General features: G+C 40.2%; 2 protein-coding genes across 2 annotated transcripts; both read left to right on the top strand.

Annotated features, from left to right (window-relative positions):
* Window positions 1-299: 299 nt before the first annotated feature.
* LOC101312924 (putative pentatricopeptide repeat-containing protein At5g40405-like) lies at window positions 300-2,144 on the top strand. Its single transcript, XM_004298407.1, has one exon. It carries the CDS (start codon window positions 300-302, stop codon window positions 2,142-2,144), a length of 1,845 nt encoding a protein of 614 aa, XP_004298455.1.
* Window positions 2,145-8,060: 5,916 nt separating this feature from the next.
* Window positions 8,061-12,004, top strand: LOC101312631 (nitrate transporter 1.2-like). Its single transcript, XM_004298406.1, has 5 exons — window positions 8,061-8,087; window positions 8,486-8,609; window positions 8,711-8,928; window positions 10,194-10,634; window positions 10,787-12,004. The coding sequence occupies exons 1-5, from the start codon at window positions 8,061-8,063 to the stop codon at window positions 11,753-11,755; spliced, it is 1,779 nt and encodes a 592-aa protein (XP_004298454.1). The 3' UTR covers window positions 11,756-12,004.
* Window positions 12,005-14,225: the final 2,221 nt, after the last annotated feature.

The following is a 14,225-nucleotide window of genomic DNA, read 5'->3' as shown; positions in this document are numbered from 1 at the left end:
TTCTTGTGTGTAATTCGTTACTTGTGCATCCATCTAGTGCTAACCAAAACAAAACTGCAACCTGGAATTCATTTTCAGAGTAAAACTTCTATGGAGATGAAGATGGTGAGCTTCAGAAGAAGCTTGCGGGTCGACGTTTTAACCAGTTTTTAAACAATGCGGGCTAGTCGGAGCCCATGCACGTCTAGGCGGTCATGGGCCTAATGGGCCTTTGCGGGTTAGGCTAACTCGACCCTCTGTGTCTCTCTTCAAAGCGTAACTCGAACTGGTTTTTCCAGAGGTGACCAGTTCCTTACATAATGAGCTCTCTACGATGCATAGCAAAACACCCAACAATCGCACTAGTAGACTCCTCCACAACTCTCAAAGAGCTCAAGCAAATCCACACCCAACTCCTCATCAACGGCGTCCTCAACGATCCTCAACTCTCCGGCAACTTCGTCGCCACCGTCGCCGTCCGTAACCCCAACAATTTGGAATATTCCAACCATGTCCTGGACCAATGTGACAACCCAACTCTCTTCTCCTTCAACTCCATGATCAGGGCCTACTCCAAAAGCTCCACACCCTCTAAAAGCTTCCACTTCTACAGCAGAATCCTCCGTTCGAATAGCAACCCGGATAACTACACATTCAACTTCTTGGTTCGTACTTCGGCGCAGCTTGCTTCGGTTGAGACTGGTCCTCCTGTACACGCCGCATTGCTGAAGCATGGGTTTGAGAATGACCCACATATTCAGAGTGGTTTGATTTTCATGTACGCTGAACTTGGTTGGTTAGAGGAGTGTCTTAAAGTGTTTGGCGCCATTTCGGAGCCGGATTTGGTGTGCCAGACTGCGATTCTGAGCGCGTGTGCAAAATGTGGGGAGGTTGATTATGCACGGAAGGTGTTTGATGAAATGCCTGAGAGAGACCCCGTTGCGTGGAACGCGACGATTGCGGGGTATGCACAATGTGGGAAGTCTAGGGAGGCTTTGGGGTTGTTCCATTTGATGCAGGTGGAGGGTGTGAGGGTGAATGAGGTGTGTATGGTTTCGGTGTTGTCGGCGTGTTCTCACTTGGGGGCATTGGATCAAGGGAGATGGGCGCATGCCTATATTGAGAGAAGTAAGGTGAGGATGACAGTGGCTCTGGGGACTGCGTTACTTGACATGTATGCGAAATGTGGGAACATGAGTAAGGCTATGGAAGTGTTTTGGGGGATGAAGGAAAGGAATGTTTATACGTGGAGTAGTGCCTTAGGGGGATTAGCTATGAATGGCTTTGGTGAGAAATGTCTTGAGCTTTTTACGCTCATGGAGAAGGAAGGCGTCCGGCCAAATGGAGTTACCTTTGTTTCGGTTCTTAGAGGTTGCACTGTGGTTGGACTAGTGGAGGAAGGTTGTCGACATTTTGACTCTATGCAAGAATTGTATGGGATTGAACCTCAGCTAGAGCATTATGGATGCATTGTTGATTTATATGGTCGAGCTGGGCGGTTAGATGAAGCCTTGAACTTCATAAACAACATGCCAATGAAGCCTCATGCAGGTGCTTGGGGGGCTTTGCTCCATGCTAGTAGAATGTATCGGAATATGGAACTAGGTGAGCTTGCATCGAGGAAGATAGTGGAACTCGAGGACAGGAATCACTGTGCTTACGTTCTTTTGTCCAATATATATGCTGATTCAAAGCTTTATGAAGGAGTTGGTAATGTGCGGGAAAATATGAAGGCTAAAGGTGTAAGGAAGCTTCCTGGTTGTAGTGTCATAGAAGTTGATGGGGAAGTTCATGAATTCTTTGCAGGGGAGGACAAGTCTCATCCTAGGTATAATGAAATCGAAATGATGCTGGGAGAAATCTCCCGGCGGCTGAAATTAGCAGGTTATGTTGCTAATACCGGCCCTGTGTTGTTTGATATAGAAGAAGAAGAGAAAGAGGATGCATTGTTTAAACACAGCGAGAAGTTTGCCATTGCTTTTGGATTGATCAGTTTGAGAGAAGGAGTGCCTATTAGGATTGTGAAGAACCTCAGGGTGTGTTGGGATTGTCACGATGTAACAAAGTTGATCTCCAAGATTTTCAACAGAGAGATTATAGTAAGAGATAGGAATAGGTTTCACCATTTTCAAAATGGTGAGTGCTCTTGTAAGGGTTATTGGTGAAAATGAAAGGAAAAAGAGCTGGATTTACTATTCTTTGATGTATCATCTGTCTCTTAGAATCAATAAATTAGAGATCATCAGGAGTGTAAAGCTTTTCCTGACAGAATCAGAACCTTTAGATATTTTGGTCTGCATAAACGCATAATATCATACAAAATTGGTATGAACTCCACATTTTGTTTGGAATTGTTCCTAGTTTTCATCAAGAAAAGTCTAAGCTATGGGGAACACATTAAGTGGGGGGTTGGGGACATGTTGAGTCTATAGATGTTTTGGCATATCTGGGTTTCTTACTGAATTTCTGATAATGTTTTTTCATGACAGATGAGAGAGGTGATTCATTACTTATGTGTTTTAAGCAGTTGCTTGTCGACTCTAGTAAACTTTTTCTGATTTGTGAGTTGCAATGTCTCCATATCAACTTATTTAAAGGTTTACATGATAGATTTCACCTATACCAAGGGATTCAGGTTAAACTTTGTGGAGTTGAAACTTTTTGTCTCAGAACCTTTTATTATTATTTTAGATTGAAAAGCAGCTCTACAACATCAAAATTGTTAGTCCTCTTTTGGTTGACCACCTTCGTACTCCATTTAACAATTCCGAGCTCTTCTTTCCCCCTTCCCGCTACCAAAAATTCTTTTATGCATCAAGGTGCAAATGAACCGAGCAACTAATATGAAATATTTTGATCTAACCATCTACGTCGCACTACATGCATATATACTAATATTGTTAACAAAATTGAAACCCAAAAAAATAGTCTCAAGTGTTTCCAACTAAGGAGATGAGAAAACTAGGTCGAAGAATATGTACTCTTATTATGAGCGTTTAGTTTGATCGGATCAAACATGAGATTTAAATGAAGGAATTTAGGGTCTTTAATTTTCATTCAATCTTCTCATACGGGAATTTAAACACTTACACATTAATGGTGCAAGTGCACCTTTTTTAATTGAGTCTATCGTATTGAGTCTTATCATAGAGATAGAGTATTAAATTACAAATGAACGGGGAAGCTAAAAGGTGTTGTAAAGTCCAACTTTTGCATTAAAGTTTTTTCTTTTTTCTTTTTTGGGAATGAAAATTTGAAATCCATATTTTTTGGTACAATGTCGTACTTTTAAGCGTAGTGGTGCATCTTTTTTAATTGAGTCCATAGTATTGAGTCTTATCATAGAGTCAGAGTATTAAATTACAAATGAACAGGGAAGCTAAAAGGTGTTGTAAAGTCTAACTTTTGTATTAAATTTTTCTTTTTTCTTTTTTAAGAATAAAAATTTGAAATCCGCATTTGAAATCCGTATTTTTTAGGTACAATTTCGTACTTTAAAGCGTAGTGGTGCGGGTGGCTAAGCAAGTTGCTAGGGTATCTACTTTCGCTTGTATAGCTGGATGCTTATATAGCTTGTCTCTTAACTAGTACAAGTACGCGTGACGTTGGAAAATAACTCAGGATTGAGGTAAAGTGCGTGCAAACCTACTTTGAGGAAGGATTCAAAGTTGCTTGTTAGTTTTAGTGGTTCATAACACATCCCTTGTTATCAAAACTAGTCTTGCTTAAGAAACAAACTAGTGCGTACGTCGATTTGTACCCAATTTTATGAAAAGCTAAAGCCCATCTGATTTCTTCTTTCTTCTTCTTCTTCTTCTTTCTTTTCTCCGGCTAAAGGAAAGAAGGAAGAAAGAGATACCATCCTGCAGATTCTGGCTAGTTTAGGCATCTTTCTTTACAATCTAGGGTTTATGCAAAATCGGGAACACACCTCTTTGGGACTAAAAGTATGTTATTGGAATGTGCTCATTCTTCTAAAACCCTCTCCTCAAAATATATCGTCTCCATACTATTTCTGATTTAGGTATATAAATTTGATCAATAAGCATGACGCCATTTGGGCTTAATTTGGGGTTCGAAGAATAAGAATCTCATCAATATGCATGTACAACTTTCAGGAGTTATCTTGCACGTACTGTACTCTTTTGAGGTCTAGCTAATAGAGCAGCGGATTTGATTGTGAGCCACAAATGTTTACAGGGGAGAATAATATCAACAGATTCTATCCTACCTGTGGTTAATTATCTATTTCGACAGCATTCTCTCTGTGTTTTGTGTATTTTCGGTTCAGTTGTGTTAGATATCTAGGTGTGCTAGACTTGTGGCCTATTCTTATTTGGAATTTTATGATATCATCAAGGAAATTGTCCAAGGAAATTTCCACTAATTTGTCACTTCCATGATACCATCAATATAGAATCCATGGTACCAAACAATCCAGAAGATATGAGCTACTAATCCATGTGCTGATGTGCAGTGAGGTTAACAGATATAATCATATAAGTAGCTAGCAGATGTTTATGCCAGACATGCGAGACTAATTAACAATGCCTCTAAACATGGAGGATTTCCCAACTCTTTGAGAATCAATTCTGAATATTTTTTTTTCTTGAGTATCCTAGACCGTGATTAACTCACACGTATTATAACTTATAAGGATTCATATTTTGGTTTAGGGTTTAGGAGTCATAACTATTTTTTTTCACCAAAGTTTTACACTCTCAAATCATGATTTTAAAGATGGAGGATTCGTGAAGGACCAGTTTGGGAAACTAGCTTGGTTAAAATGAAACTAGATTTCTCTGTCTGATAGTGGCCGAGGAGGCATTCATGCATACATATACACGTAGTTATATACAGACGAGCTCGATACATGAGGGACCAAAAACAACAAACATAGAGTGCCCTCCACCTTGGGGCAATGAGAGCTCGCAATTTATGGATCATGCGGACTATTTAGCACAGCTCCACATTTCACGCACGGGATATATATGGACTAGCTGGGAGAAGTACTATACAGTACTATTCAACAGACACAAACACAGATATATATAGAATCAAAGTCAGCTCATCAGCCTCGAACCAAAAGAATTCAACCACAAAATGGAACAGAAGGATTAATAATTTGAAACAGATTATTTATCAATGAATTCTTTCAGTTTGATCTGTGCTGTATGTGATGTGTATGTGTACGTACGTGTTTGTCATGCATTCGGCTAAAATGGAAAAGGAAATAGACTTTCTGAATTAGTTTTGAAAGAGAGATGAGTGGACTTTCATTTTGTTGCTATCATTCTCAATATTCAAAGCCTGGCTTCTTCCCCGATTTCTGGGATTTTCCAATATGTTATATTTCTTCAGGTTCTAAAAGACTTTAATTAATAAATTTGAGCAGCTGCGATGGGGATGGGCCTGCTAGCTAGCTCCTTTGAATTAAACAGTACTGATCGATCTCATGGTTGAGGTCACAGTGCGCAAAAAGACAACAAATGAGAGTGAGAGATAGCTATCTCTGCAGGCCAGGAGAAATTGGGAAAATGAAAACCTTGTTGACTTGGAAATTAGGCATACCTAATCTTTATATATAATATGAACAGCTTAAATACCATGGATAAGTATCAAATATCATGAACCAAGTATTCGATCATATTCCAAGTTCCAATAGATTCCACGTCGCTGAACAATGTTACTATCTTCTCCATGTGTTTTTATTGTTTGATGACTAATTTCTTGTAAAATGACATTTTATATTTCTAGATAAGTTCATCTGTAGAATGACGTTGATCAAAATAGTTTGGATACTCCTATAATGTGGCCATGTTTGCGGGTAATTGAAAATCATCGAATAAGAACGAAGGTTAAAATTAAGGCAGCCAATAACCTAAGTGAAAACTAAACCAAACTACAATAATATTCCATGCATAGGAATGTATGCCTAGAATTGATGCTTTACTTTGCTGCTGCTTTAATTAATCTAATGCTAATTGCAGTTGCAGCATTGCAGCACTACTACTGCAACTGTGTCATCCAAACTTCCAAGAGAATCATATCTAAACCGCCCTTAAATTCATTGCATTTGTGCCTGGAGGGTCTCTCTCTTACGCACAGTGACCTTCAGTGACAATTACAGGTATGGCTATAGCTTCCGAATAGCTACAAGTTGCATGAAACCAAATTACCATCGGATCTATCAGCTGAAACCCCTGTGTCGAAAACGAAATACTATCTACATCTAAATCAGACACAGAATCATTTCATCGGTCCTTTCAAGCAAACCTTGTTGGCTTGTTCTCGTTATTTCCTTGTAATAGTTGGTTGCCATGAAAGCTAGGGCTTCGCATTCTCGTTCGTTTACTGTTAATAGTTTCCATGAAATCTAGGGCTCGATGATTACAGTGATACGGAAAGCACTGAGAAGATCGAATCAGTACTTAGTATTATATGAACTATATGAATTCCTTGTGGCACATTTATCTCTACACGTGGTGGATTCAACTCCTAACGAACTCTTGCTTTTCTTGGTCGAGAAAACAGTGGGAAGGGTCAAAGAGACTCGACTCACAGCTGCCTGGGAGGTACTATGTGTCGGTCCTCGTTCCAACTCCACAACCAAACTATATATGCACAAAAAGAAACCCATTGTTTAAAATAAAATGATGAGTGAATGCTTATCTTTGTGCTAATAGCTTTCATGAAATTCTGATGCCATGAACCATATAATCTTGTCCAATCCATATCTGTGATTCGGATTAAATAAGCTGGACTGGCCGTGATTTTGATCAAAGAAGACGGTGCCACATTCACCCTGTTGCATAAACTAATGTCTAACCATCCTCTTGACTAGTCTAAAGGAGGCTCTGATCTCACTCAGAAAGTCTAACCCATCTTCAAACTCTTACCTACTTTGTTTGATTACACGATCTAAACTAGCATATATGCACGTTTTTTGCTGTTTAATTTCGACATTCATCATATTATGTTTGTTAACTATAAGCTCCACAATCTTGGATCAATTCTTTACCTCTCTCGGCTTCTCCTGCTCTACATATTATGATTTACTTCATATAGATTGTATTAGGTTTACCTTCTTTTGTTTTTTTATTTGGCTGAAAGATGAGTGAGAGACGATTGACTCCGTAACACTCTTATGTATTAAGACTTTACCTTCTAATTTCATTTTTTTTCTACGAAACTATTGTCTAACTTCTAAGTGTGAATTTACTTTGAAGACAAATATAACTATCTCTTGTCTTAATAGTCACTAGTTGGATGATCTATAATGATTCTACGATTTTTTCTTAAGAAATTATATGATTTTTAATGTAATTTTGAGATAAACATTAGTGTTTCGAAAACATTTAAAGATTATTTGATCTTAGTTATGCAAATAAGTGTTACATGCAACACGTATCAGCTATTACTTAACTTTAAGACAAATGATTCCGCGGGCATACCACTAGCAAGAGGGGTGAGTCATGAGTGGGGAAGGGGATTGTATTTGTGGGTATCTATGTCTTCAAAAGCTAAAATTTGACCTACTTTTAACTCTTCCATGGTTATTGTTTAATTATAACCAAATTATATGCATTATGTAATCACCAAATCTATAAGCTCCACAATCTCATAACGACTTCCATTTCCGTTTTTCATGACCAAATTGACCAAATAAACTCTCATGTAATTTAAGTGTTACGTGTAGATTAAATATTGAAGAATAAGTTCTTTACTTAATTAGATCGATAATTATTTATCGAAGCTCTTCCATTTGATGAGCTTCACCAAGAGTGGAGGGAGGATATAGAAGATCACCATTCTGTACTTAGAAAAATACACTTTAAGATGGGCTAACTCCTTTTGAACATCACCATTCTGTATATTTTGCTTTGCATGATAAGGGGGTGCCTTATATATGTTTTGCTAATTTCTTTTTTCTCTTAGTTTTCTGATTTGATTCTTCGTTTCTTTTTCTCTAAGATATATAGACAATTTTTTATAAACCAAGCAACACGAAAATGAGAACCTTCCCATTTGTTCATCAGCAGTATGTGGGATTTTGACCTTGAAAGCAGGCAATGCCACTAATGGAATTGGGAAAGAAAAATAACAGAGTAATTTGATAAATATTCCTAGAGTATTATAGTAACATGGGGATGGGATAGATTTTTTTTTTAAAGGGGGATCAAACTGTGTCATTTTCTAAAGTGTGTCTAGACCATTCTCTCCCCCAAGTTGAACCTTTTGCTCAGTCCTCCCCCACTCTTTATATCTCCCACACAACTCGTATCACTCTTTATTTCTAATCATATTAAAGCCTCCTCTGCCACTTGAGGGTGATCCAAGTTTAATTAAACGCCCAATCCCCAAAGTTGAAAACACACAAAGGAGAGGAGCTAGCTCTCCCATACAGAAAAAAATGGTGGGTTCCCTGTTTTCCTTTCCTTTTCTCTTTACTACTCACACTTTTCTTTTCCTTTCTAAAACCTCATGATCGAGTTTTGCGGTGTAGGAACAAGAACAGTTGCAGATAAGCAGCAGCAGCAGCTCCAGATGGAAAGGCTATGTAGACTGGAGGAACAGACCCGCCATCAGGGGCCGTCACGGCGGCATGGTGGCGGCCTCGTTTGTGCTAGGTCTGTTCCCTATCTTTTCATCTCCGATTCGAGCAGATCAAGATTTTTAGGTCATTGAAATACTGACACGGGTTTTTGGGATATTTATGTATGTATTGCAGTGGTTGAGGTGTTGGAGAACTTGGCGTATCTGGCAAATGCGAGCAACTTGGTGCTGTACTTATCTGAATATATGCATTTATCTCCATCCAACGCTGCCAACAATGTCACAGATTTCATGGGCACTGCTTTCCTTCTCGCCCTTCTTGGAGGTTTCTTATCCGATGCCTTTTTCACTACTTATCACATCTACTTGATAAGTGCAGTCATTGAATTCCTGGTAATTTCACTTCTCCCTCTCCGGAGTACTCCTCCTCCTCCTTAGCTTCCGCCGGTCGCCGGTTTCCGGTTACCTACAATCATCTGCGTCGATCTCTTCTTCTACACGACCTAACTTGTAGTAGAAGAAGAGATAGGCAAATGAGATTGTATACAACAAAACCGGTGATCGTCTAGTTCTCTTTTCATTTCTTTCCTAAATTGTTTCTGTGATTTTATAGTTTTATATAGAATAGTTAATGGTCTTGGTTCTCGCAATCGAATCAAAAGAGACGCGTGGCTTGCATCAGGATGATGTTTCAGTCAGATATCAGAGTCTGAGAAACATGCAAATGCCGCAAAACCCTCTGCCTAGAAAATCAGTGAAAACCTTAACTTGTTTATTATGGAAGTTATTGAGGAAACTTATGTATTATGCAACTATATGAGGGGGTGTGTGTTTTAGGCGTTAATAGGAACAAAATATTTGCTCCAATTAGATTGGGAGGACCCATATATAACTGTCTCATATGTCTTGCCATAACAACAATCAGAAACTTGGGTGACTCCAATTTCAGTTTGACAGCAATGCATGCAATATCAATGATGTACCTATATTTGTCCCCATCTTGCAGAGAGCTATGGTACTTCTTACTAAGTACAAGATAAGGTCTTGAAAACCTATCACCCATTAGTATATAGCCAAGTTTTGGGGAAAGACATGGGAGGTTGCTCTGTCATAGTCTAGGATAGGGTAACTCTGGTGTATCAGTTTGAGCGTTCTATAACGCTTGATTGCGAAATTCTGTAATTCAGAATCGTTAGATTAACTCATTGTGTCGACCAAAGAATTTTCAGAATTTTGGAAAAGGTTACAAAATTTTCGTCAGTTTGCCACAAACCCTGTACTGATAATTCCACATCTTTCCTTGTCTTGGATTTTCTATATTTGTATATGGAGGCACGTTACTTGTTACCACTTACCACCATAGGACAATCGTTTTCTGCCCTTCAGGTTCGTGAACCACATGCATAGTGGTCCTTTTGAGAAGGAGAGCCAAGCCCAGAGACGTGTATATAGTCAGTCATATAGTGTTACATGCTTAATTATAAACCTAGTGACATTTCATACGACTAGTCCTTTTTCTGTGCAAAAATGTCCAAAATTTGAAGTGGGAAACCAACACGTGGCCTTTCGACCCACTTTTGTGATTTTCCTTGTTTGCTTATGGAATTTTAACAAGTAAAAACGAACAGTGTAAAAAATTTGAAGCTTCTATGTTGCAGGGTTTAATCCTACTCACAGTGCAAGCCCGCTTGCCCTCACTAAAGCCACCGCAGTGCACTCCGGGCAATCCCAACAGTCCATGCCAAGAAGTTGGTGGCGGAAAAGCCGGGATGCTGTTCATAGGTCTATACATGGTGGCGCTCGGTGTTGGAGGGATCAAAGGGTCGTTACCAACTCATGGAGCAGAGCAATTTGACGAGAGCACACCGCAGGGAAGGAAGCAGAGATCAACCTTCTTCAACTTCTTCATCTTCTCTCTCGCATGCGGCGGCCTGATCGCGGTGACACTGGTGGTGTGGATTGAAGACAACAAAGGGTGGGAATGGGGTTTCGGAATCTCGACCATCAGCATATTGGTGTCTATACCAGTGTTTCTTGCAGGCTCCGCTCTTTACAGGAATAAGATACCTTGTGGAAGTCCCCTAACAACCATTCTCAAGGTAACTAATGTCGGATAGTATCTCACTTTTCGAGTCATTTCATCAAACATATTGTGTGCTCAAAGGTTTATTTGATCGATTTTTTCAAGTCATCTTATTGTTAGGTTATATTTTCAGACATTTCATCGAACATTTTATACACATCGTTGCAGGTTCTGATCGCCGCAGCGCTCAACCGCTGCATAACCAAGACCCCAAGCAATGCCATCGCCAGCATGACAGCCAGCCCTTTATCTCCAACCCCAATCATCACAAAGCAACCGGACCACCCACACTCCGCCATCGAACTAAACCACGACGGCACCGAAACGCCGTCACAAAGCCTCAAGTTCCTAAACCGAGCCGTCCTCAACAACAAATGCACAGTCCAGCAACTCGAGGAGGTCAAAATCGTCCTAAAAATCCTCCCAATCTTCGCCTGCACAATCATGCTCAACTGCTGCCTCGCCCAGCTCTCCACCTTCTCCGTCCAACAAGCCGCCACCATGGACACCAAGCTCGGCTCCCTCAAAGTCCCGCCGGCCTCCCTCCCCATCTTCCCCGTCGTCTTCATCATGATCCTCGCCCCACTCTACGACCAGTTCATCGTCCCCTTCTTCCGCAAAGCCACGAAGTCCGAGATGGGAATCTCCCACCTCCAGCGCATCGGCATCGGACTCGCCCTCTCCATCGTCGCCATGGCCATCGCCGCCGCCGTCGAGATAAAACGGAAGCGCGTGGCGACACGCGCCGCCATGCTCGACTCCACCGAGCCGCTACCGATCACGTTCTTCTGGATCGCGCTGCAGTACTTGTTCCTCGGCTCGGCGGACCTGTTCACGCTCGCCGGGCTGCTGGAGTTTTTCTTCACGGAGGCGCCGGCGAGCATGAGGTCGCTGGCGACGTCGCTGACGTGGGCGTCTCTGGCCATGGGGTACTACCTCAGCTCCGTGATTGTCTCCGTCGTGAACGGAGTCTCCGGCAAGTTTTCCGGTGACAAATGGCTATCGGGAGAAAAGCTCAACAGTTATCATCTGGAGAGGTTTTACTGGCTCATGTGTGTGCTCAGTGGGCTGAACTTCTTGCACTACCTCTTCTGGGCCTGCCAGTATAAATACAGAACCACAGGGGCAAATAAGTAAAACCAGGAATCATGTGGACAACGCAAAGTATATATGTATGGGTCGAATGGGGCGCGTACAGAACAAAACTTGGGCCTTGGAGAGATCCAAACATTGGGTCCATTGAATCAGAGCCTACACAGAGTAACTTGTAATCTTCAGTTCAAATGAAGCAAATGGTTCATGTAGATTTTGGAATGGCTGGCGCTCACTGCTCAGCCTCGTTTATGTTTCCAATTCTCGAAATAATAGGATTCGTAATTTTTCTTGAAAAAAAGAAAAAGGTTTCGCAAGTTTCATTAGTGTCATTAGCTGAAACAAATGAATCTCAATAATCTCGAATCGACTACCACAACCACCACCGCATCCTCCGCCAACGAATCCACCCTCGCCGTCGGACACCATAACTTTAATCAACATCACCGAGCACACCTCCTCGCAACCCAATGCCGAATCCCACCGAGCACTCTTCTTAGTGTTCTTGGGCGAAACCCATTTCCCATTGCGCCAATCTTGATGAACGCTGAGCTTCAAAACTGGGTACTCGAGCTCTTGCCCAGTAGTCTCATTGATACCCATACCATTATACTGCCATAGCAATATTTTATCATTTCAGAGGGGAAAAAGAAAGAGCAATGATTTCATCATCTTTACCTCATTGCCTTTACAAACTAACAACCAAGACTAATCCCAAAATTTTCTTTTCCAGAAACTGCAATCTTGATATTGTTATGAAGAATGAGTTTTACTAAATGTGGGTGACTGGAAATTGAAGGGAAGCTAGCTAAAGATCGACTCTTCAGGTGAGGTCATTGATAGGAGCATAAAATGCGACGATTTTATAGTTTAACCTTTGCATTTAACTTAGCTATTTTCCTTTAAAAAGATCGTTTTAACTTTGTTATCTTTTTAGGTACTTCGTTGAGCAAGATAATGCAAATATGTGCTCATGTGATGCAAGCAAGGCTTCTAATACGAAGTAGAGATGTCAAGGATGGAGATTGATCACTCACATGGTCAAAAATATGAAGGAAAGGCGATGGAACCACTTTACCAAAACAGAAGCTGCAAACACAAAAAGCTGAAAAATTGTTTCTGCTTATTTTCTCTGGTTTTCAAGGCTTATTTCCATGCGGTTCTGAGAACGTTTTCACCAAGATGACTGCCCAGATTTGTAGAGGAGAATTTGTAGATTAATTTGGACTCAAGAATCATCCAAATCGGTGATGTCATCTGGGAGTTATGAAGCTCCAAAGTTGGACAGAAAATCAGCAGTTCCGGGAAAGCTGTGCAGCAGTCAAGTTCGAGGTAGTGTTTGGGCTGGTTTCTGAGAATCTTTCTTGGGGGTTTTTGCACGATTTTGAAGAGTGACATCATTAATATAATTTTCCCAAAAGCCAAGCCCAGATTATATGGTGGAAGACATTTAAAAGATGACCCAAATATTGATTCTAGTCAAAGAAGGAAACATAGTGTGAAAAGGAAGCTTTAAAGACTTGGAGACTACTTAAAGGAAAACCCTAATACCAGAACAGGGAGAAGCCGTCATACTGCAAGAGAGCCTTCACGTTGCTGCATCGCACAAGAATCTATCAAGGGGAAGTCGCCAAGATCATCATCATTCCTTCCATTCACAGTTTTCTTCTTCCCTTAGTAATCTTTAACTTTCGAAGTTATTTTCTCTGTGTGATTTCTACAACGATGTGTGGCTAGTTTATCTTAATTAGGGGTGGAGGTTTGAAGCCCCGAATTATGCAATAAACTTTGTTTCACAACCTTGATTTCGTAATTACTTAGTTGGATTGTCTGTTTGGTTTTGATTTATAGAGAACTCTTGCTTGTTTATGTTCATGGATGCATACATAGAATATTATGAACTTGTGAGTGGGGCTAGAATTAGGTTGTTTAATCTCCTAAACGGTTAATACGGCTTAGTTCAAAGTAGTAAAACCTATAGGACAATAGGTCCTATAGGTGAAACCAAATAGAGAGACTTGCATGCTAGGTAGGCGTTCCACACTAGTTTTGCATACTTGTTCAATCACTTCCATTGATCTTAATGCTTAGAATAACTTGTTGATAGGATAGCGTCTATACCTTGATTGGTTATTCTAAAGGCTTAGTAATGGTGCGTTCATCTTGCATACGTAGTTAAGAGAAGTAATAAGAATTTACGTAGTGCGTTCATGGTTTATTCTTGATTGAACCTTTTCATAACTTGGTAATTGGAATCTTGGTTGTGTGGACTTTGTTTTAAAGCATATTCGGTGGTGAATTTCCTAAATCCCTAACCTCTTCTCTATCATATTTTTTAAACTACAAATCAAAACTGTTTTCTTATTCTTCTGTCTTCTGTATTTTGTGATTTATTTAGTATAGTAAACAAACTCCAAATCCCCTCAAATTTTGTGTGCGTGTTCTTCTGTATGTCTAGTTTAGTTTTATAAATTTTCATAATTTTCTGAGTAGTGTAGGTTAGGTAGTTAATTAT

The sequence above is a fragment of the Fragaria vesca genome, linkage group LG4, assembly GCF_000184155.1.
Source record: "Fragaria vesca subsp. vesca linkage group LG4, FraVesHawaii_1.0, whole genome shotgun sequence".
NCBI classification, from domain to species: domain Eukaryota; kingdom Viridiplantae; phylum Streptophyta; class Magnoliopsida; order Rosales; family Rosaceae; genus Fragaria; species Fragaria vesca.
This window is presented reverse-complemented; position numbering and strand designations above follow the sequence as displayed.

Bases quoted from the DNA above. Each gene is read 5' to 3' on its own strand.
- LOC101312631 (XM_004298406.1), top strand. From the start codon at position 8,061: ATGGAATTGGGAAAGAAAAATAACAGA. The intron at 8,088-8,485 runs GTAATTTGATAA...TTTGCGGTGTAG, and splicing joins TGGGAAAGAAAAATAACAGA to GAACAAGAACAGTTGCAGAT. The intron at 8,929-10,193 runs GTAATTTCACTT...TCTATGTTGCAG, and splicing joins GTGCAGTCATTGAATTCCTG to GGTTTAATCCTACTCACAGT.
- LOC101312924 (XM_004298407.1), top strand. From the start codon at position 300: ATGAGCTCTCTACGATGCATAGCAAAACACCCAACAATCGCACTAGTA.